Source organism: Indicator indicator, chromosome 29, assembly GCF_027791375.1.
Source record: "Indicator indicator isolate 239-I01 chromosome 29, UM_Iind_1.1, whole genome shotgun sequence".
Lineage (NCBI taxonomy): Eukaryota > Metazoa > Chordata > Aves > Piciformes > Indicatoridae > Indicator > Indicator indicator.
The window spans coordinates 11,961,191-11,984,319 of NC_072038.1; the positions used below are offsets into that span (position 1 = coordinate 11,961,191).

The 23,129-nt window shown below is 52.2% G+C and overlaps 1 protein-coding gene across 1 annotated transcript; it reads left to right on the forward strand.

The window, feature by feature from the left end:
• Nucleotides 1-2,268: 2,268 nt before the first annotated feature.
• MMD (monocyte to macrophage differentiation associated) lies at nucleotides 2,269-16,689 on the forward strand. Its single transcript, XM_054393909.1, has 7 exons — nucleotides 2,269-2,297; nucleotides 8,611-8,692; nucleotides 12,855-13,015; nucleotides 13,441-13,515; nucleotides 14,330-14,431; nucleotides 15,568-15,637; nucleotides 16,436-16,689. Exons 1-7 carry the CDS (start codon nucleotides 2,269-2,271, stop codon nucleotides 16,634-16,636), a joined length of 720 nt encoding a protein of 239 aa, XP_054249884.1. The 3' UTR covers nucleotides 16,637-16,689.
• Nucleotides 16,690-23,129: the final 6,440 nt, after the last annotated feature.

Here is a 23,129-nt window from a genome sequence, read left to right on the forward strand (position 1 = left end):
TTTTTTAAGGCCAGGCTGGATGTGGCTCTGGGAAACCTGATGTAGTGTGAGGTGTCCCTGCCCATGGCAGGGGGTTTGGAACTGGATGATCCTTGAGGTCCCTTCCAACCCTAACAATTCTATGATTCTGTGAAAGGTAGCAGGGAATGAAATGGAAATGAGAGTGGCTTGGGAAGAGATGGAAGAGAGTCAGAGGAGCAGAGAGTGAAAGAAGATGGAGATTGGATGCAGTGATTCTGTGCACTGGTCTCAGCAGATGGATTTTCTAGGAGTCAGTCCAACATTTTAGCAGAAGCAGACAGAGTCAGCCTTCCAGCCATGGTGTTCATAAATGTCATGGCCCTGAACACTCACAGCTTGAGAGAGCAAATTACTGGGGCAGTCAGAAAGGGAGGCAAGGATGGGTGTGTGGTACTGAGGGGGTAGGCAGGTGCACTGCCACATGTTCTACCTCCACATAAAGCCATGCCCTTGGGATACTACTGAGTTCAGATGTTCAGCCATGTGTGTGTGGCTGGGTTCTCCAGTGGTGTCCTCGAAACTAGCTCTTTTTGGATTAATAGGTAACATAAGCAATATGAAACTTGATGAGCAGTGGCAGTTCAATTAGGTGACAGACTGTTCCAGTTTATTAACAGTGAAACCTTGCTGAGATGAATGGAAGCATTCCCCAGGGACCTAGCTTGCCTCTACACTGCAGGAGTTCACCTTCCCACCACAAGCTCTACTCTCCCTTTGAGCAACCCTCTGCAGTCTTCTGGCCTGGCCATCCTTGCAGCAAGAGAGCACAATCCAAGCAAGCAGAGCGTATCCATCCTGAAGCTAAGGAGCTGAGGGGTGAATCCTGCCGTGGCAGTTTACAAAGCTGTTAGCACCTCGTTGTTTGCTGGCTACTGGCACAGAGGAGCAGTCGGTGAAAGACACTGAGGGCCATGGAAAGTCAGATCTAGGCTGGTGGACAGCCAAGTCCTGGTGCTGCCTGTGGTGGAGGTGTTACCTGGCAGAGGTGACTTCCAAACCATGGCAGCAGTGGCCAGCAGATCCCTTCCGTCTCAGTCCTACCACAAAAGCTGCAGATACCAGATACAGTTTCTTTGTCTGAACAGATGGTTTGCACTGCTGTGCCCGTGCTAATCGCTTTTATTGAGGGCTGGAACCATTTAAAATCCCACTGTAAACAAGATCTTAGATTAGAAGACAGAGGCTCGACTGGAACTTAATGTTCTCCTAATTCATGCCCCAATGTGTCCGCTGCAAGGCAACACCACATTAATCTGCCAGGAACACCCTTGCCACGGCCTCTTCCCTCACTCAAACAACCCTGGCTTGGAAGGGTTTGGTCTGAGGAGATAAGATTCTGCTTTAGAGCCGAGGGAGCTAGGAAGATGGCTCACCAGGTTATCACCAGTCGTCTTGCCACCGTAACCTTGATTTGGAGCCGAGGAAACCATCGCACACAGCTTTACGGGACAGGCTGTGCCAGAGCAGCGCTGGGCCGTGCTCTCCTGTGCCACGCCGGCGCTGGGGCACCGCTGGGAGCCCCGCGCCCCGGCCAGGCCATGCCAGAGCCCTGCTGGAGGGGCTCTTTTATCTTCCAGAGCCTAAAAGCAGGCAGGCTGAAGCCACCCATCCTCGCCGGCTGCTCGCTTGGCTGCATACCGACACACAATGGGGATTCAGCGGCGCTCTCCTATCACTCGGGGCTGCTCCCGGGGCGGATCAGCTGCGGCCCTCGGGCATCGCTCAATCCCCGACCCCTCCTATTGTCTTCCGGGGCCGACCCTGCGACCCCAGCTCAGCCTGGGCCATCCTCGGCGTGACCCCGCGGCCAGGCCGCGGCTACCGGCCCCCTCCCGGCGCTTCCCTACCCGATCCCCGCCTCCCATCTCCCGGCGGAGCGGTGGCCGCCGCGGCCTCCCCTCGCCAAGGATGGATCCCCCCCGACACCAGGCCGCCTGGCGCCGCCATCCGCCCCGCATCCTCCCGCCATTGCCGTGCCGGGGGCGGGCCGCGGCGGGCCCGGCCGCTGTGGGCGGGCAGGGGCGGAGGGAAGCGCGGGCCGGGCGGGCTGGGAGCAGCCGAGGGGCCGGTTAAAGCGGCGGCCCGCAGCCGCCAGCCCGGCTCCCGCGCCTCACCGACGGACGGCGCCGAGGCGGCTCGCACGCCAATGAGGGCCCGGACTCCGGCCCTCGCCGCCTCAGGAGCCGCCTGCAGCCTCCCGTCCCGACCCCCCGCCCGCAGCCCAGCCGGGGCGGGCGGCCCGGACCCATGCGGCGGCTCCCGGAGAGGTTCAGGAGGTGAGCTCGCCCCTTTCCCCGGCAGGGACACCGCCGCTGTCCCCGGGCTGCCTCAGGAGAGTAGGACCCCTGGCCGCCCCTGCCGCACGGGCGAGCGGGCACGCCGGGGTGGGGGCTCGGGGCGGCGTTGAGGGCTGGGGTGGGGGTAGCCGAGATTGATCGATCCCTCCCGCCCCGTGTCGCCTGTTCCCCCGCCGCTGCTCAGGCGCCCTCGCTGCCGAGGGCCCGCGGCATCGCCCGAGCCGGTCGGGGAGGGCAAACCCGTCCAGGCGGGAGGCGATCCGCATGGCGTTTATTTGTCTGTTTTTCCTTCTTTCTTCCCCTCTTAAATGGGCGAAGGTTCATGCATCCGGCCGTGTGTCACAGCCCCGATCCCGCTGCCTTCCCCGGATCCGGCCGTGCCTCCCACGATGCCCGACCTGTGGCTCCGGAGCCGAGCCGCGCCACGGGCAGCGTCGGGCCGGGCCGGGCTGGACCGGGCCGGACAAGGCACCCAGCGGCTGCTCGGCTCCCTGCTTCCCAGCACAGCGCTGGTGTTCTTTGTTGAGGTGTCTAAGGGCGGCTTGAGGATGCTGCTGCTGTTCTTGGGGGGTGGTTGGTAACAGAGCGATGGAGGTTCGTGGGTCTGGGTGGGCTGTAGGTGCTGAATTGCTCAGAGTCCACATGTGGGACTGATAGCTGTTGAGTGCCAGTCTGCCTCTCAGGTAAGACCAGTTGCTATGATGGGTTCGTTCAGCAGGTACAGTGCTCCAGTGCTGCCCTGCTCTCCCTGCACCAAGTTGCTCAGGAAACCAAAGCCTAATGTACTAAAAATGAAAATAAAACTGAAAGGGGGGAAAAGCTGAATGTGGTCAGAGCAGGTTTCTGTACCAGTCCACATGTAGATACCTTGCCCCTGAGCTCAGATACGCTGCAGCACTTGGTGTGACTTCTGTTTGCTCCCCACTCCACCTAAAATTCTGCCTTTTGTACCTGCTGGAAGGTTGAAGAGTCTTTTGGGTTGCACAAACACCTTTTTTTCTTTTTCCATAATCTTTGTATGATAGCACAACTGTTAATGGATTCTCAGAGAATTGCAGGTCTCATTTCATCTTCAGTGTTGTGCTGTAAGAAGCTTTATACAGTGTGTGGTTTCAGTGGGCTTCCCAAAGAAGTGCTCCATTGCTGGACTGATCTGAATTGTTGCTGTGACTCAGTTGTTCAGTCATAGTAAAGGTGATGTGAACAGCTACAAACCACAACCAGGGATTTTCTCATGCAGGAGGGAAAGTGCCTAGCCCTGACTCTGTTTTTCACAGCATGGACTGAATTCCTAAAGAGGAAAAATGCTTGCCAGTTTGCTCAAAGAAATCAGGCTTCTTTGTAAACCTCTTTGTTTCTCCTCAAAATTCTCACCTCAGTTGCCATCGTGAAAATGCAGCATTGATGTGTTTTGACCTGCTTGTGATGTTTTGTTTTTCCCTCTTCAAAACAAAGAGCCCAGATCACATAAAAATTGCTTCTGTGCCTGAATATCTGGAGCCCTGGTTGATGTGTGCTTCTGCTGGCTTTGTGGAGCTGTCCCCACCTTGTTGCAGTTTCTCAGATGCTGTTATTTTGTGGCTTATTACAGCTAAATGGCCTCTCCTGCTGCTGGAAAGCACAAGAAATGAAGGTTTAAAAAAAAAAAAAAAAGTAATGTGCTTTTAAGCTGGTAAAAGGAAGCATGAGGCCTTTTGAGCTGAATAAAGGAAATGCACTTCCTGAAGGGACTAAAAAATCCGAATCTCTGAGGCTATTATCAGCCCTTGCCGTTTTTCACTGACAGTTTACTTCATGCTTCAGAGGGTAGTTCATTCAGCAGATGGGAATGATGGAGAAGGCAGGGTCTGAGAAGTGCTTTTCCCTTCTGCAGCCTGGGGTGTAAGCTTGTTGTGACAGCAGCCAAACGCCGTGCAGCTCCCTGCAACAGCTTGGTGGCTTTGTCCTTTAGTTTTCTAAGATGGGTTTGCATACAGAGACAAAGCATGAGGAACCCTCAGATTTTTCTTCCCGCTTTGTCTCCCAAATGCTGTGATCTCATGAGCAGGAAAGATAGGGCAGCTCCTTCTTGGAAATGAGCAGGAACATGAGGCCAGGGGTCTCACAGAGAAGGGATCAATCTCAGTGTTCAGCATTTTAAATATTTGGAGTGTTCTCAAGATCAAAGTGCAAAGGGAGGAGGATGAGTTCCTCCTCTCTGGTTTTGAACTGTCATCCCTCTTTCTCAATCCCCCTTTTCCACATATATTGGGAATGTGCTCATCAAAAGAAGTTGTTTGTGTGCTGTGGAATTACAAAGCTTGGACCTCAAGTAGTTCTTGAGCTTTGAGAATGCCTTTCAGTTGTGAAAATGAGCTGATGGCTCAGTTCAGTGCAAAAGCTTTCTGCTCTGCTGGCTGGCTGCACATACTCATTGGTCTGGTAATTGCAGAAATTTCCCATCTGGATATTGACAGAGTGAATATTTTGTGTTAAAGGTTGTCAGTTCCTTAAATGGAGGCATGTGGTAGTGTGAGGTGGTGCTGTGCCTCCTCTCATTAAATGGCTCAGTAGAGCTAAAGAAGACATTAGAGATTTGTTAGAGATGCTCCCTGCAAGCTGCAGTCCAGCTCAGTGGGACCTTACCAGGCTGCCCTGCTTGTGGTGATAACCTGAGTGGCTGTGCTATGGGAGCATTTAGGGGCAAACAGCCTCTGAATGCTGTATATTGAGTTTCTCCTTTTAGGAAGGTGAGTTTGTGTTCCTCACTATGCTCTTTTTCAGAGGCAAACAACCTGTAGAGAGGAGGGGAAAACAATGTTCCTGTGTGGCAGGAAACCAAAGGCATGTGTTGGTGGGGTGTGTGTGGTTTGTTTGTCTGTAAGAAAGAACAGAGCTGGTTTTTCCTCTAGACTGTGAGTAAGTCAGCAGCCACATTCTTCTGCTTTCCTATCACAACCTCATAAGCATAGGGACCTACAGGAGTATCTGATTGATTTTTTTAACACTGTAAGTCAAAACAATTTTTCCCAGCTTGGAACAATCCCTGCAGCATCCCAGGGCAGCTGTTTCCAGATTTCAGGTCTGTTTCTGAAGGCATTATAAACACAAACTGTCAAACTGGAAATGAAATGAACAAGAACCAGCCCTTAGCTGGAATTATTGCCCTCTTCATCCACTTTCTGAACGATCCTTCCTCTCCTGTTGTTCCTGGTAATGTTTATAAATAGCCATGTAAAAAGGCCTTAGGGAATAACTGCAGGTTTGGTCTGTGAGCAGTGACCTGAGCCAAGTGCTCCAGCATTTGCTGCCTGGCTCCTACAGCCTGTTGCAGGGGATACCTTTCAGCAAGGAGAGGTGTGGGGTGGACAGCAGTGAGGTGCTGGGCTGTTGGGACCTCCTGTAAGGACAGCAGTGAGGTGCTGGGCTGTTGGGACCTCCTGTAAGGACAGCAGTGAGGTGCTGGGCTGTTGGGACCTCCTGTAAGATAGAAGTAAAGTCAAACCCTTCCTCTCCTGCCCTTACACACTAGTGGTGGTGTTATTGCAAACATGAGGATGGGTAAAGTGTCACTAATGGTGGGTTCTGCTAGGACTTGGTGGAAGAAAAGCAAATTTCAGCTGTGGTGGGAGCCCAGCTTTCCGTGCCACAGCTGTTGCAAACCATTTGTGGTGTTCAGTGATCAGAACTCAAGGAGATATTTAAACAAGAATCAATATTTCCAGTCTTCTGCAAGTGTGAAGTTCTCTGAAGCCTGCATCCTGCCTGGAGGTGCTGGGAGCCAGGTTGGATGAGACCTTGAGCAACCTCTGGTCTAGTGGGACAGGTCCCTGCCCGTGACGGGAGAGTTGGAACTGAATGATCTTTAAGGTCCCTTCCAACCAAAAGCATTCTGTGATTGTGTTTTGCCAGCTTGAAGTTACCACACAGATGAACAAATATTTGCATCATTCCTGTGCTGGCACAAACAAAGGATGAAAAACCCCAACTCTCTGTGTAGATAAGAGAGCAAAGAGAGCTTTGTTAGTGTCTTTGTGTTCTGTTTTACTGCTTCTAACACTGTTTAACAGCTCCTAATGAGAACCAGACTCTTCTGAAGTGTTTGCTCATAATTCTGTCTAAAATCTAACATCACCCCAGGCTCTGTTCTGACTGCTTTAGAATGATCCAGGGTCTTTTCTACTCAAGAAATAGAACTGAAAAAGGAAAAGGAAAGAAAAAGTAGCCCTCTAATGGATACTAGAAGGTGCCATTAGCAGGCTGCCTTCAATTATTTATAGGTTTTAGATGATAGTATCTTCTCTAGGAATTTGGAACAACAGAAATGACAAAGCTAGTACTGAGGAGAAACTCAGTCCTTTTGGGGCTGTGGTTTTGGGTTGGTTTGTTCTGTTTATGCTTTTTTTTTTCCCTTGTGAGACTTTCCAAGGCACTCCCATGGCCTTTTGGGCTTTATTTTTTGTTTGGTTTGTTCAGTTTGGGGCTTTTTTTTTATTTGAGAGACTTTCCAAGGCACTGCCATGGCCTTTGGAGAAATGCGAGAATATTCTAGGTGTGATCAGTGAAAAGTTTCCCATGACTTTGAATTGAAGGAGCTGGGCAAGGGCAGCCTAACCCTGGTCACTGGCTGAGCCAGCAGATGCTTTTATCTTCGCGTGTTTTCCTAACTTGGAAGCAGAACTGAGCAAACTGAATGTTCCGTCTGGGGAGGATGCTGAGCTGGCCTTCAGGAGCTGTTGAAGACCTGGGCACACTGGGCAACAAACTCCTTTTCCCAGTGTTCTGTGTGTGTGGCTACAATGTCCTCATGTTCCTGGAGATGAGAGCAAGGAGTAATTTGTTAGTGACAAAAGAATTGCCGTTTTTTAGTAAGGTATTAACCCCCAGGAATTGTTCCAATTGTTCCTGAACCATTTCCACTTGGGGGCTGTGAATGAAATCCTCATTTTTGTTACCCTTTGTATTGGTAACAACTGAAGCTGTTTCTTGCCACAACATGGAGAGAGATCATGACACTGTCCTCTTTTATCTGTTGAATTTTCGTGGATCAGTCAAGAAAACCTCAAGTGTCTGGTAGCCCAGAAGTCTGGAACTGCTTGCTCAAACTGCAAGACTCAGGTTTGGTTTGTTGGTTGTTTTTCCCTGCTTTGGTATCAGCCAATATTTTATGGATGTCATAAAAATAGGACTGCTTTGGGCTCAAAGGGATCAAAGTTTGTCTGACAAGCTTTATATAAATTATCAGGTTTGCCAATGACACCAAGCTGTGTAGTCTGCTGGACTTAACCTGAGGGCAAGGATCTTGACAGGCTTGAGAAGTGAGCCAGTGCCAGCTGCAGGAGATTCACCAAGTCAAAGTGCAAGGTCCTGCATGTTGGTTGGGCCAATGCCAGGCACAAATCCAGGCTTGGCTTCCATACTTTAATGCAACATTTGCATTGGCAAGTTCTTCCCAGACTTGCTCAAGTTTCATCGCACTTGGGTTGGTTTGTGTGGGCTGTGTCTGGGTGCCCCAACTCTTGGTTAGGCAACGTTTGAACGTCCTTAGAGGAAAAGGTGGAACATCATGGTAAAGCTCTTGGCATTTTTCTTCTTCAGAGTTAACCATTAGAGTCTCCTTTCAGCCCTGTGGAGTTGGGCTCTTAGGTACAGACAGAATGTAGGATTAGCCCTAGAGAAAAATGCAAACCACCTAATCACAGAATGGTAGGGGTTGGAAGGGACCTGAGTGGATCCCCTGGTCCAGCTTCCCTGCCAAAGCAGGGGATGCTCCAAACACAGATGCTCCCTGCTGTAGGAACTGAAAAGACAAGGTCCAGATTGCTTTATTCCAGGGTGTTCTAAAACTGGGTTATGAACAGTTCCCAGGAGGTGTCCCTGCCACGGCTGGAACTCGGTGATGCTTAAGATCTGGAAGGTCCCTTCCAACCCATTCTATCCATCTGTGAATGCTGTAGTTTCAAGAACTCCTTCAGAGGAGAATAACCCTTGGCAGCTCTGCTGAAGCCTCTGTTTCCTGAGCAGCCTGAGTCCCTAGTGTGTAACTGCAACAGGCAATGGTTCATTCTGCAGCCAGCCGAGCTGCTGGAAAGGAGGGGGTCTGAGCTCTGTGTGCATGAGCAGCACCCACCCCCCGTGGCAGGCAGTCACAGGAGGGCATTGAGCAGCTGCTGCTGTTGGGAGAACTGGCAGTTTGCTTCCACTGTGTCTGCATTTACAACTTTTAATGCTGCTAGGCTGGAGCTGCTCCTTCATGACACTCCACAGAGGTGCTTTAGGAATTTCCTAAGAATGCCTTTGCACTGTCCCACAGGTTCATGAACCACCCAGCTCCAGCAAACAGCCGCTACAAGCCCACCTGCTACGAGCATGCTGCTAACTGCTACACACATGCAGTAAGTACTTTGCTCTCTGCTTTGAAAACCTCAGCTTTGGGTGGGTTTGGACAGCTCAGTGCTCCCCTTTCTCTCAGTGGATTCAGATTTGCAGCCTCTCTGGTTTTGTTATATAAGCTTCAGCCATAACAGGCCAGAAAAGGAAGGTTAATTAGGTGGTTGGTAATTGCTAATCCCACTTCTGAATCCCTAGGGGCTCCCAGATGCTTTGTAAGATTCCTTTCTACCACAGTAAGTTCCATGCCTATAACTAGATGTCTTTCTTCCTGTCCCACTCAGAGGATGATCATGGTACAGTGACTCTGTGTCTCTGCTAGTCTTGCAAGGCAGATTTCCCAGGGGTGTGCTGTCTTAATATTGTGCAAACTGTCACCTGCAAGCCCAAGAAAGATTTCATGAGGTTAGAAGGGGAAGGCTTCCCATAAGCACCCCATGGCTACCAGCTGGAAGAGCTGGCATGGCTTAGTTCTGGTGTTTAATATCTATAAACTGATTCTACCAGCAATCTGCTGCTTTGGAAGAGGCACTGAATGGTGCTGACAGCCCTACTGCAAGTCCTGCTCCTGCTTCTCACAGTGTAAGGCCCATTCTGGACTAGGACATAAGAGGTGTACAGAACAAGGAAAGTGGTTCCTTTCTTTGTAAGTGGTTGGGAAGTTTGACTTGCTGTCTGGCACTTCGAAAAGGACTTAAAAATGTGTTTGGTTGGTTCTTAAGATAGCATTTGCCCTTTTCTGGAAGCAGCTTGTGCTTCTCCTCAGTCCCTTGTTTAACTCCAAACATCTGAAGTATGTTTGGCTTAGTCCTCAGTCCCTTATCTGCAGTGTGTCTGAGTGAGCTGCAGATACGAAGGCTCAAGGTAGTGCCTGGGACTCCTGAGCCCTAGAGCAGCTCTGTGCTGAAGGATCCTGGGTGTTTATTTTGTACATAGCCAGCATAGAGCTCTGTGTTGCTGGGGAAAACAGAATCCCCTTGCTTCATGTATAGAAAAGCTCACTGAAGCTTCTGGGGTTTTAAGGCAAAGGTCTCCTGCTCAGCATTGTGTAAATATCTCCTTATTTGCCCAGAGAATGAAGCAACATTCTGCTAGTTAGCACAAATATGTCCTTTATCTCCTAATCCTTGTGGAAATCTTGTTTGCTCTGGCCAAAAAGCTGGATTTCAAAATCTCTGGCAGAGGTTGCTGCCCTCCTTAGCAATCCCAGCCTCCATCTAGCTGCAAAACAGGCATGGCCTATGCCTGCCTTTTGGCAGCAGGTGCCCCAGCCAAGGTGTCCTGTCAGTGTGTTCTGGGGTGCTGCAGGTTCTGCTGAAGCTGTCTAAGACCCTGCCCATGGCAGGGGGGTTGGAACCAGATGATCTTTAAGGTCCCTTCCAACCCAACCCATTATGTGATTATTTTCTGAGCAGCCAAGCTGTGTGCCAGCACATACCATGACCTGTCAGCAGCTTGTCCATGTGCCAGAGTAACATCCCCTCTGGGAGACAGTGGAGCATAAAAGAGGGGTTGGTGCTCCTTGTGTAAAATTCCATGCCATAAATAACTTGAATCAACATTTAAAGCCTTCCAGTAAGACTCTAATGTGGGGAAGCAGAGTGCAGAAGCTGGGAGCATGGCTTGCTTCTCCTCTGGTTTGCAGAGCAGTCAGGTGGTTGAGTCTTTGGGCAATGTTGAGTTTTCAGTTAGAGGCTTATGTCATTTCTGCAAAGCAGCCTAGCAGTGCTTCTCCAGATACTGCTTTTCAGAGCTTTATTCATCACTCAGAGCAGCCACCTTGGATATTATTCCTCACCACTAGGGATCCCATCTGCCTTTTGATTTAAAAACACACCATAGTCACTTGAGGCAGTGGTGTGAAAACCAAAGCCAAGCAGCCAAAGCCCCAGCAGTAAATGGGGATGCAGAATCCCCTGCCTGGCCTTTAGCTACAGTCCTGGAGTGGTGACTTTGTGGAGCACAGTCAGGTGCCTTCAGCATGCTCACTGCTGAAGCCTCTTGGTGTCTTCACTTTTCTTTGTTGGCTTTAGCTGAAGCTCTGACTTCTGTAGACAGGAGGAGACAGGAAGGGCCCCTAGGCAGTTGAATACAGAGACAGAAAAAGCTGCTCCCTGTTTAGAAGAACAGGAAGGAAACTCTGAGAGAAGCAGGAGCTGTAAGAATTTGGGCTAGAAGGTGAGCTAAGCTAAGGGGAGGGGTGGCTCTGGCTTCATCAAACTTCCCAGGGTACATGAGGCTGAGCAGACAAAAGATACCCTCTGATGGATTAAACCCTCAGAATCCAGGCACTGCTTGCTCTGAAAGTTTCTTCCAGCTGCCTTAGAAGGAGGAGCTGTGCCTAAAACAAGTCACAGTCTCTCTGTTCCAGCCATGGTTTGTGCAGTGCACAGGGGAAAAGAAGAAACGGGTAGAGGTAGGGGATTTTAATGAGGCTTGGAGCACTTAGCAGCCCTCTGAGCATGGCAGGAGGGACTGTCAACATTTCAGAGAGGCTCTTAGGATGAAAATGTCTGCATCCTACCTGACTGCCATGAGCAGTTTCTCTGTCCTGTGTCTTGCACAGCCCCAGCTGCCTGAAAGCTGCTCCCTCCACAGTGCTGTCTGCTTGCTGGAGCAGGTCACTGAGCAGCACTGAGGAGGTGCTGTGCTTGGCTCCAGGGCTCTGCTCCTGCAGCAGGCAGCTAGAGATGGACACCATGGTTCCCTCTGAGTGTCAGGTGTGGTCTGGCCTGCTCTGTTGATCTTCCTTTGTTTCCCTTTGCAAAGAGGAAGTGTGTGGGGGTGCTGTGTTTGTGCTGGCAGTGTTGCCCTCTCCAGGGGATGGCACCAGCAGCCTGGGCACCAAGGCCATTGTTGCCTTGTGTGCAAAGGAAAGAACTTCATTTGGCAGCAGTGTTACACATGAGCAGCATTTTAACAGAGTTTCAAACCTCCCTGTGGCACTGGTTGGCTACAGGAAGATGTGAAGGGTAGGGCTGAAATTCTGCCCCACCTGCCAGTAAGCTGAGCAGCCCCAGACAGGCAGAAGAGAGCAGGTAGTTTGTGTTGGGTTGGTAACCAGAATGTAAGTGCCCTGAAGCATGGCTGAGCAGGTTCCCAGCTTGCTGTTCCAGCATCTGTCTGTGTGCCTCCAGGCTTCCTGCAGTGCCAGCAGGGCTTGTGGCAGTCAGCTTCCCAAAACACATCCCACAGGGGTGGTGTCCAAGTCTCCTCCTAGCTGTAAATAAACACAGTTCAGTCCTTTGCCTTCCTCCTTATTGCAGAGGGCTTTGTAACTTGCTGCTCTCCTTTTGTGCTGGCACTTCTTGGTGAGCCTCTTGCCTGTTCTCTTGTTCTGTAGCCTCCCCACCAGTCCCATTTCTCATTTAGCAGGTGTGGAGGTGCTAACATTGATCATAGGATGGGTTGGGTTGGAAGGGAAGTCCAACCATCCTGGCAGAGCAGCATCACCTAGAGCAGGTCACACAGGAACTCGTCCAACAAAACCCAGCAGTAACAAAGCTGCAGTTGGTGTGCTTCAAAACCCAGAGGTGAAAGCCACTTTCTCTCCTGCTTTTTTAGCTCTCTGGATTAATCAGCTGCTTTCCAGCTTCAGTTGGTGGCCTCTGCATGTTCTGCACTCTAGTTGTGATCAGAGCCTCTGTTTCTCCTCCTCTGTACAAAACAGTGCAGGCTAGAGCAGAGCTTTGCACCCTGGGCTATCTAACCTCTAATGCAAAGCAGAGCTGCTGGATTTGGTTACACCTTGCCTGTTCCCAGCCTGCTTGTTCAGCCTGTGAGGCTTGGCTCCAGTTGGGAAGGATTCCACCTCTGAAGCTCTTTTCCAATCCAGATCAGCTCATTAATATCTTCAGACACACCAGCAGGGCCTGGAAGGGAACCTGTGCAGGGCTTTGACATTTTGTGCCTTGGCTGGAGGTGGTGGTAACCCTGCCCAGGGCCATGTGAGGAGAGATACCACAAATGGGTCTAGCCCTGGTGCTGGAGCCCTGTGTGCCAACACAACCCGAGTGCCAGACCCGCTCTGCGCAGCACCATGCCAGCCACTGCCCCACCTCTGCTCTTCCCTGGCTACCTGCAGCTTCCTCTCCCTGCCAGTGCTGTGCTGTGGGTGGTGCTGTGCTGGCAGGCAGGGCAGCCCTAAGCAGCCCCTTTTGTTCCCAGCTGCTGATTGTGCCTGCCATCGTGGGCAGTGCCCTCCTGCACCGGCTGTCGGACGACGGCTGGCAGCAGCTGACAGCCTGGATGTACGGCCTGGGGCTCTGCGCCCTCTTCAGCGTCTCCACAGTGTTCCACATCGTCTCCTGGAAGAAGAGCCACCTCAGGTACCACTCTGGCTCTTGGGTGGGCTGCTTTCTCTCTCTCTTCTCTGATGGTTTTCTGCTCTGTTTCTCAAGTGGTCATGAAGATGCTTTTGCAGAGGGTTGGAGAGGTTCCGTGTGCTGAATCAGGGAAAAAATCCACCTGTGACTCTGGGGGAGACTGTGAGCCAGGCTCAGAGGCACACAGACTTCCATCTCCTTTCACAAGGAATCACAGAATGGCTTAGGTTGGAAAGGACCTCAGGGATCAAGGCTCTGCTCAGCAGAGCTGAGCTTCCAAACCCTCAGCAGCACTGAGAGGCAACCTCTCAAGCTCTCCTGGCACCAGGAGATCCCTCCCCAGCACTCCACACACACTCTGCAGCATGTCAGGAAGCTGAGATGGTACCAAAATCTCTCCTGGTGACTTGTTCTCTCTCTCTCACCAGGACAATGGAGCATTGCTTTCACATGTGTGACAGAATGATGATCTACATCTTCATTGCAGCATCCTATGCACCATGGTAAGAGATCTGAAGCACAGCTTCACCATCAAAGCTCTTCCCCATGCAAACATTTTGTCCTTGCAGCTTTCCAAAGTCTGTAAGCATCATCTTAGATGCAGTAGACCACGTGGTGCCTCCTGAAAAGCAACATAATGGAATCTCCTGGGGTTTGCTGAGCAGAAAGGGACATTAGGAAACAGCAGAGAGAAATTTTCTCTTTTATAGAATCATCCCAGAATGGCTCAGGTTGGAAGGGACCTCAGCTCATCTGCTCCAACTCCCCTGCCATGGGCAGGGACACCTCCCACCAGCCCAGGCTGCTCAAGGCCTCATCCAGCCTGGCTTTGAAGAACACCCCCAGGCAGGGGGCAGCCACAGCCTCCCTGGGCAGCCTGTGCCAGAGTCTCACCACCCTCCTACTGAAGAACTTCCTCAGCTCCACTCTAACCCTGCTCTGCCTCAGCTTCAAACCATTCTCCCTTGTCCTCAGTAAGAGTCCTCTGCAGCCTTCCTGGAGGATCCCTTCAGGTCCTGGCAGGCAGCTCTAACATCCCCCTGGAGTCTTCTCTCTTCCAGGCTGCACACCCCCAGCTCCTTCAGCCTGGCCTCACAGCAGGGCTGCTCCAGCCCTTGGATCATCTCTCTGGCCCCAGTTTGTGCTCTCCTCACAGCAGTTCAGACACCTTCTGCCTCTCTCTGGAATGTGTCCCAGTGTCCTCTCCCTCACCATGCTCAAGTTCTAGCTCTGGCTATTTTTATCCATCCCTGCCACTCCTGTCAGTGTGCTGCAGTCACTCAGCACTTCTTGTCTGTTGGAATCTTGTCTCTCCAGGTTAAATCTGCGTGAGCTGGGCCCTCTGGCGTCTCACATGCGTTGGTTTATCTGGCTGATGGCTGCTGGGGGCACCATTTATGTCTTCCTCTACCATGAAAAGTAAGAATGGTTCCTTGCATCTGACTTTCAACTGACATTAAGAGATGGGGGCTTTATTGCTTTCTGGGTGCTCCTACCCAGGAGATGAGGGCTCTGAAGCAGTGGGAGTGTGATGAGAATGGTGCAGACTTAGCTCTTGGCAGCAGAGAGCTGCAGCCACCCTGGCAGGAGATGGCTGTGGGCTGCATTATTGCCTTCTCTTAAAGGGGGGGCAGGGAGGTGTCCACTGCAGCTTTTGCTGGCTGTGGGCAGGGTGAGAAATGTTGACTTTCTCCTGCCCCTGATTTAAGCTGTACAACATCATCTGGTTTATAGAAACTGCTGCATGCTGACTCCTGCTACCTTCCCATAGAAGGGCTTGGGTTGGAAGGGACCTCCAAAGCTCATCCAGTCCACCCCTCTGCAGTCAGCAGGGACATCCTCCACTGGAGCAGGTTGCTCAGAACCTTGTCCAGCTTGACCTTGAATATCTCCAGGGATGGGGCCTCAGCCATCTCCCTGGGCAACCTGATGCAGACCTTGTTCCTCACATCCAATCTCAATCTGCTCTGCACTGATTTCAAACCATTGCCCCTGGTCCTGTCCCTGCAGGCCTTTGCAGGCAGTCCCTCTGCAGCCTTCTTGTAGCCCCCTCCAGGTACTGAAGGCTGCTCTAAGGTCTCCCTGGAGCCTTCTCTCCTCCAGACTGGACATCCCCAGCTCCCTCAGCCTGTGAAATGCAGAGAAAACCAAACACATTTCTTGAGGTAGTTTGGAGATGTGAGTCCTAGAGTCTGAGATCTGCATTTTTAACCTTCCTCTCACTGATCTTTAAGCTCCCTTCCAGGCCAAACCATTCTGATTCTTGTGCTCAGGGAGCAAGACACAACTCTTTGGATTTGGGGATGTGCTGAGGTTCAGTCAAGAACCTCTTCAGCTGCCTCAGTGCTTCCTTCTCCATGCCTGGATGCATGATGCAGAGGAGGAGAGCACAGGGCTAAAGAGCAGCTGGGGTTTTGTCATAGCACATGGGTTGCTTGGCTGCCTTTGGAATGGGACACAAGCCAACAGGAGGTTCAGCAGCTTCCCTTGCCTCCTGAAGGCAATGTTTGTCCTCCTGGCCACCTCCTTGACTGACTCCAGTCCTTCCTTTTTAGGTATAAGATCGTCGAGCTCTTTTTCTACTTGGCCATGGGATTTTCTCCTGCTCTGGTGGTGACATCCATGGTAAGGAATGTGGCTGCTAGCAGTGCAGGCACACAAACCTTCCCTTTAGGAGCAGCTTCCCTTCCTCTGCTTCTCAAATGATGCTAATTTTAGTCCTCTGTAACCGGAAATGCTCTCTGCAGGAGAACCAAAAACAGGCAGCTCAAGTTTGCATTGCCCTGAGTCCTACCTTGTGGTGCTGACTCTGGGCTGCAGGTACCAAAGGGCTTAGGTTCCAACCCTCAGCTCTGAAGAGGACACTGGGCATGATTCACAGAGTCACAGGCTGGGCTGGCTTGGAAGGGACCTTAAAGGTCATCTCATTGCAACCCCTGCCATGGGCAGGGACAGCTTCTTCCCACTCCTGTAGTACTCTTCACAAGGGCTTGTGATAGGACAAGAGGGAATGGATTGAAGCTTGAGGAGGACAGATTGAGACTGGAGATGGGGAAGAAATTCTTCACAGTGATGGTGAGGAGACACTGGAACATGTTGCCCAGGGAGGCTGTGGAACCTCCTGGCTGGAGGTGTTCAAGGCCAGGCTGGATGAGGCCCTGAGCAGCCTGGGCTGGTGGGAGGTGTCCCTGCCAGGGAAGAGGAACTGGGTGACCTGTAAGGTCCCTTCCAACCCAACCCATTCTGTGACTCTGTTACTATCTGTGGTCTTTTCATCCATCTGTCCTGGGCAGCATGTTCTGAGCTGGCAGCCTTCTGTTCTTGGGGGGAAACCACTTTGTGTTCTGTGCACATAAAATCCTTCTGCCCTCCCTCCCTCCCTCCTCACTCCTCCCTGACCCTCTCTTCCGTGTTCCTTCACAGACCAACACGGATGGCCTGCAGGAGGTGGCCTGGGGAGGTTTGATCTATTGCCTGGGGGTGGTGTTCTTCAAGAGTGATGGAGTCATCCCCTTTGCCCATGCCATCTGGCACCTCTTCGTGGCCACAGCAGCTGCTGTCCACTACTATGCCATCTGGAAGTATCTGTACAGGAGTCCTGCAGACATCATTCGTCACCTGTGAGGCAGAGGGGAGCCCTGCCCTGGGCTTGGCCTCTGCAGCAGTGCTGAGCTGAGGAGCTGGGGGAGGTCCCTGCGCTGAGCTTGGCACTTCTCTGAGCACAGCTGCTGTGCACTGATGGTTTGTGTGTCCTGCAGCTGCTCAGCCTCTGGCTGGCTCCTGTGCTGCATCCCCAGAGTCCATTCCGTGGTAGCAGAAGTGGCTACCTGATGTTTACAAAGAAGTTTTGTATTTCCAGTTTCATTTTAACAGTTTTTAACTCTGTGAATTTTTCTAACTTAGTGGCTGAGAAGGTGAAGGCAGTGCAGAGGTGGGTCCTGAGCTGAGATTGGTGTCTGTCACCTTTCCATGGCCTACATGGGTCACAGGTGAACCATCTCCTGTTCCCCACCCATCATCTTGTGACTTTTCTAGGAACTTTGGGTGTTTTTGTAAACTTCAAAGGTTACCTTTGCTGAACTGGTAACAGACAAGTGTCAGCTATGCAGCTCCTCATGTTGCAAGGTCTTGCCAGACCTGATTACATTCCACACACTCTCCTGACAAGTGACCCTTGGACCTCTTCCAGCCCTTGTATTGCAAAAGTCATCAAAATAACCACTTTGAACTCAACTCAGCAGAACCAGGTTGGGATTTTTAACAGTGTCAGTGTTCTGCTCCTGCCTGGCACCACCCCAGCAGCACCTTCAGTTGGTTTTATCTCTGATGGACATGAAGTGCTTTAAAGGAACCTACTTGATGTGAACTTTTCCTCCACGTTCTCCATGCTGCCCAGCCTGGCAGCAGCTTGGATCTTCATTACCACTGCTGCTTGCAGCAGCTTGAAGCTCAAGTGTGGTAATGAAGGTCCAAACCACAGTCATCTTCTCCAGGTGTTGGTGCTGTGATATTGAGGCTTGGGTTTCCAAAGGGATTTAACAGAACCTATCCCCAGCCATTTCCTTGCCCTTGTTCCCCTTGGGATCTGCTTGGGCTTGGGCTGTTAGGAACTCTTGGTCAGAGCAGCAGCTGCTGACCACTTGGAATTCAGGATTCTTCACAGCACTCTTCCTGAAGAGCCTGAAGTGGTGTCCTTGGTCATCATGGGATCAGCACAGGGCCCAGCTGGGTTCAGTTGTGTTGCTGTCTTCCCAGAGGGACAAGCCCAGGGCCTGGCTGCAGAGCAGGGGCATTGCAGGGGCACTGCAGAGGAGACAGTGCAGCACTGCCTGCCCAGCCCTGCCTCCTGCCCACCACCTGCTGGATGTCTTACATTAAGATTGACTTTGATCCTTCTCCTGATTCCCTCACTTTTTCCTGTCAGTATTGACCAACCAAACCCAAACCTGTTGCCTTCTTCAGATGTGTTCTGGATGTTGCCTGTCGTCAAAGCAGGAGCAGCAAGGTAGGGATGTTCCTCAAGGCATCCATGTTTGGTACCACAGCCAGGTTTGCCCCAGGGCATTGAGTCCCAGAATGGCTGAGTGTGGAAGGGACCTCAGAGCTCAGCTGCTCCAACCTCCCCACCATGGGCAGGGACACCTCTCAGCCAGACTCAGCTGCTCAAGGCCTCATCCAGCCTGGCCTTGAGCACCCCAGGGAGGAGACAGCCACAGCCTCCCTGGGCAGCCTGTGCCAGAGTCTCACCACCCTCACACTGAAGAACTTCTTCCTTTTAGCAAATCCACCCTGAGGGACAGATTTACATTCAAGGCACTGAGGAGTGGCTGGGTGGTGACAGGAGAAACAGTACCACCCCAGCAGGGAACTGCCCCAGAGAGGCAGCAAATGCAACGTCTGGGCAGGGCAGTCCCAGTCCAGCAGTCTCCCACAGCTGCATGGCTCCAGTTTCTTAACATTCTGTCTGGCTGAATCTTTTCCACTTTTTGGTGAGTTCCTAAGTTTTGTTTCAATGCAGTAACTTCAAAACCACTAAAATACCCCTGAAGGGTTTTTCTTAGTCCAGCCTGGGCCTGTTCCTTCTCTCTGTTTTAATTTGAAATTAGGGGTTTTGTTTGTTTTGTTGTTTTTTTTTTTTTCATGACATTGCTTGTTTTTGTTGTTGTGGTTTTGCAGTGTTTGAAAGGGGTTGGGTTTGGTTTTTTAAATGAACAATGAAAATTTCAATTCACTAAAAACCAGAAACCTTTTGAATTGCTGTCTTCTAGTCAATATGATCTTGAATGTACCAGACTAACAATAAACATTTTGTGCAATTTGGAAGCTTCTCTTGCTTGCTGCTTGGTTGTTTTCCTCTCCCAACACTGAGGCAGCATGGAGCTGTCAACACCAGAGAGGCAGAGCAGAGGAGGGAGGCAGAGCAGAGGAGGGAGGCAGAGCTGAACTGGCTCAGGCAGCTCGAGCAGGAAAGGTTGCAACTGGAATTAGGCAGGAAAGGCGAATGACAGAATGTTAGGGCATTGTTCCACCACAATCTTGTGTCCACCTAAACCTAACTTCCTTACCTGGAGGGGTTCATCTGGGGGTTGGTCCTGGAGTGCACCTTGTATGGGTTTGGGTTTAACTCAGCAGCACCAAGGGGTGCACAAAGCAAGGATTCATTTCTGTTTCTGTGAAAGCAGTCACAGAAGTGCAGCACTGAACTCCTCTCCCAGCTCTGCCTTCCCCATACCCCTCCTCACCTCCTGCTTATGGTGAGAGCTGTGGTGCTGCCTTCCAGTGCCAGGTGAGTAACAAAGACCTTTGGAAGGAGGCTGAAGGTGGTTTTGGCAGCCTCCAAGTCTGTCTTGAACCATGGTGTGGAAAGGAGACACCTCAGAGCCTCTGAAGCTGTTGGTTATTGTGGTTTACCAAAAGCTGCAGGTTACTTGAAGTGCAGATCCATGTTAGCAGGCAGAGAAGGTGGCTCCATGAATATTTTTTTTGTTCTAATTAGTTGGGGTTTGCCTGATTGGGAGCACCAAGCATGCAGGGTTCTGGTTGTGCCATGGCCCAGCAGTGCCCTGGATGGAGTGAGGCTGCTCTGAGTTACTGCTGTGGCAGGTGTCTGGTTGCAGTCTGGTTCTTCGGGTGGTTTCAGAGGTCCTGAGATGAGAGCTGTGGCAGTCACACAGGACTCACAGCCTAGTTAGAGCTGCTGCTTGATGAAGTGTGGTTGTCTTGGGGCTGGAAGGAGCAAGTTCAAGAAGATACTCAAGTTCTGCATTGAGTTTTTTCTATGAAGCTTCTTGCTTTAAATGTCCCTCACCCTCAGGACCCTGCCACTTGTTTGGAACCCTTTGGAGTCACCTCCAGAAGGCTTTATTTAGGGCTGGCTGTTGGCCCATGTGTTGTCTGGGGAGGCTCTGCATGGGCAGGTCATGTGCTTGGCTCAGGCTTTGCTCCATGCTCCGCTATTTTTAAGAGCGCAGGATGTTGGTCTCTGCTCACTAATTGCTTCACCATCAGCAGGTGTCAGAAGATTAAAGCTAAAAATAGTGAACAAAAGAGGGAGCAGGAGGGTGAGGCAGGCCCTGCCCTGGGCACTGCCAGCCCTTCTGCCTTCCCAGGGTGCTGAGCAGGGTGCTGGCCTGGGCCATGGGCTGCTCCCTGTCCTCCTGCTTCCAAGTGTTTCACTCCTCACTCAGCACTGGCATTGTCTGGACAAGGAAGGGATGGAAGCCACCCAGAGTGCACCTCAGTGGCTCTCAGGAAGCCTTTGGGTGCTGTTAGTTTGGGGTCAGGGCAGGGCTGGGGGGTTGTGGCACAGCAGCCCTGCAGTGCCTGGGACTAAGCAACCCCAGGCTGTTCAGTGCCGAGTTTGGGAATGTTCTTTGCAGCCTCTCCTGAAAATCCAGCCCAGAGGTGTCTGAGGTGAAGCATCTTCAGAGCTTCTGCACCACAGCCAGCCTGAGCTCAGGGAGCAGCTCAGGCTGCCAGGTGCAGGCTGTGGGGGGAGCAGCAGGGAGAGGCTGCAGACTCCCCTTTGGGTGGTGCTTTGATTTCCTTACGGACTGAGTGGCTCTCTGGTGCCTTCTTTTCCCACCACACTCCCTCCCTCCCTCCCTCTGTGGTGAGCCCAGCTGCCAGCAGGCCGGGTGGCAGTGCCTGCTCCCTGGGTGGCACCAGGGCACTTTTTGCTAAGGAGGAGCTGAGGAACCCAAATCCTCTGGCAGGAGGCCAGCAGTGAAGCCAGCAGCAGTTTTGTAACAGAGGTTACATCACTGGCGCTAATGAGGCTCCTGTGCTCCCAGCAGGATCTGCTCAAGATGTCTTTGTTGCCTAGCAGCCTGAGCCCTGCTGCGGGGGGATTTGTGTGCCCAGATCCTTCAGGCGCCTTTGAGAAGCTCCCTTCAGTCTTCCCGCGGGTGAGCAGCTGCTAGCAGAGAGGCTTTGGTGTCTCCTGGCCTCCTGGGGTGTTGTGTTTGCTGCCCGGAGTGGCACAGGGCTGTGGTGTGCAGGCAGTGAGCAGGAAGCAGAGTGAGCAGCTTCGTGCCATGGTCAGCCACAGCTCAGCCTCATCTCCAGCAGAGGCTGGGAGCAGCCCACAGCATGTCTGGATGGAGAGCTGCAGGTTCAGGACGTTTGGCTTCCACCAGCAATGCTTGAGGAGCACCAGCAGTGCTAAAGGACTCAGATCAGAGCTGTGGGAGCTCAACCATCTCCTCAGATGAGAACCCAGCCCTTTGGGAAGCCCAGGATCAGCTCTGGAAGGGAGCTGAGAGGTTACCAAATGTCTCTTTCTGCATGGCCATGTTGGGCTGACTGAGAATGGCTTTTGTCTTGGAGCTGATGTTGGTGATGAGCATCTTAATCAGCCTTCTGCTGAACCACTGAGCACGAAGCTTGGAGGGACCCTCAGATATCCTTAGCCCATGCTCTGCCTGCAGGCAGGAGAAGCCTCCCTGCCACTCCTGAGCTGCTTGTTCTGAGGAGCCTCTGGCCATGAGGACTACACAGCCCTCCTGGGCAGTTCTGTGCAGGGTTTCATCTTCTGCCCTCCTGGGCTCCTTTGTGCTGTCCAAGCAGAATTCCCTGGGCTGTAACTTACGCCCTGCTACTCCCTGTACTGTGGGCTTATAGCAGAGACTTTGCAGGCAGCTTCTCTCTTGCTGGGGACCATCACATCTCCCCCTGCTTTCTGCTCCCCAGCATTTACCAAGGTCACTGCTTCCAAGCTTTCTTCAGAGCCACCTCATTTAGCAGAGCCAGTGAGATGCTCCAGAAGGGCTTCAGGCTGGTGATGTGCCCCTGGGACATGAGAAGTTAGTGCCAGTGCAGAAGGAAGGGAAGGCAGAAGCAGGAGCTATGATCTCGTGCTTCAGGAGAGGGGGAGAGCAAGCCTGGGGCTGGCAGAGGACTTGCCCCAGAGCCATCAGAGCTGAGAGGAGTGTGGAGGAGAAATCAGCCCCTCCTGGGGCACAGCACCATCCTGGAAGGAGGAAAGTCCCTGAGGGACTGGACAGGAAAGGAAAAGCTGTGTGAAGGGGTGGCAGTGAGGATTAGCCTGGGGCTGGGCAAGGTAATGCTGTGCCAGGCCTCAGTGAGGGGCTGTGTGCCCACAGCTGGTTGCTGCTGGGGTTTTCTGTTTTTTTTTTTTTTTCCAGTGATTTTATTCTGGTTTGCTTTGCTTTGGGGTTTTTAAAAGCATTTTAATGCACTCTCCCCATCCCCATCTGTGCTTTCTTCCCACAGCACTCCCAGGGCAATCCCCTACAGCCCAGCCTGGCATCCCACCGGGCACATGCTTGCGTCTGGCTGGCCAGAAGTGCTCACCACGGAGTAAATAACGTCCCAGAAGGTCACTGATGTCCCAGTAAGGGCTAAGGTCAGTCCTCAGTGGCATAAGCGGGGCGAGGCCCCTTGCCCTGTGACTCAGAGCCAGAGATATGCCAGCACTCACCCCAGGCTGGCACAGGGTGACACCAGCCAGCACAGATGGGTGCCCGGGCAGGCAGGAGGCCTTTGTTCATCACTGCTGTGTTGGAGGAGCTGCTCTGCCCCCTCGCATAGGAACATGCAGCAGGATGCTGCAAACCAGCAGTGCCCTGGGCAGGACCTGGGCTGACAGCAGGGCTGGGCTGCAGCTTTGCCTCCCTAACCTTTCCCCCTCAGGCTTTGTTTATTTGCAGCTCTGGTGGCCACAGACCCAGGGCTTTGCCTTTGCAACCCCAGCTGCTGCTTCTTGACTCCTCCAGCCCCACCCCACTGGGCAGGGCAGGGGGCAAATGGGGCTATGACACCAGGGCAGGGCTACAGCTCCCTCCCCAGCATGGGCAGCACTGCCTCTCCTGCCTGCACCACTGTCACATGTGCCACCCCGGCCCTTCACAGCCTCCGGACTGGGTGCTCTCTGCTCATCTGCAGGGCTCAGACACAGCAGTGGGGCTGAGCAGGGGAAGGAGTCTTCTCCTGGGGGTGGTTTCTGGCTGAAGGCTGCAGAGAAGGAGAGGCAAAAGTGACTGAGAGACAGGTGAGAGGCAGGAGGTCATGGGGCCAAAGGCTTTGTTAGCAGTTCCCTTTGGGTCCTTCCAGCAGCCCCAGGTGAAAGCTGGCTGTTGATTTGCTATGTACAAGT

Coding starts and splice junctions, on each gene's coding strand:
- MMD (XM_054393909.1), top strand. CDS start 2,269: ATGCGGCGGCTCCCGGAGAGGTTCAGGAG. Junction 13,016..13,440: donor TGGAAGAAGAGCCACCTCAG/GTACCACTCTGG, acceptor CTCTCTCACCAG/GACAATGGAGCATTGCTTTC. Junction 15,638..16,435: donor CTCTGGTGGTGACATCCATG/GTAAGGAATGTG, acceptor GTTCCTTCACAG/ACCAACACGGATGGCCTGCA.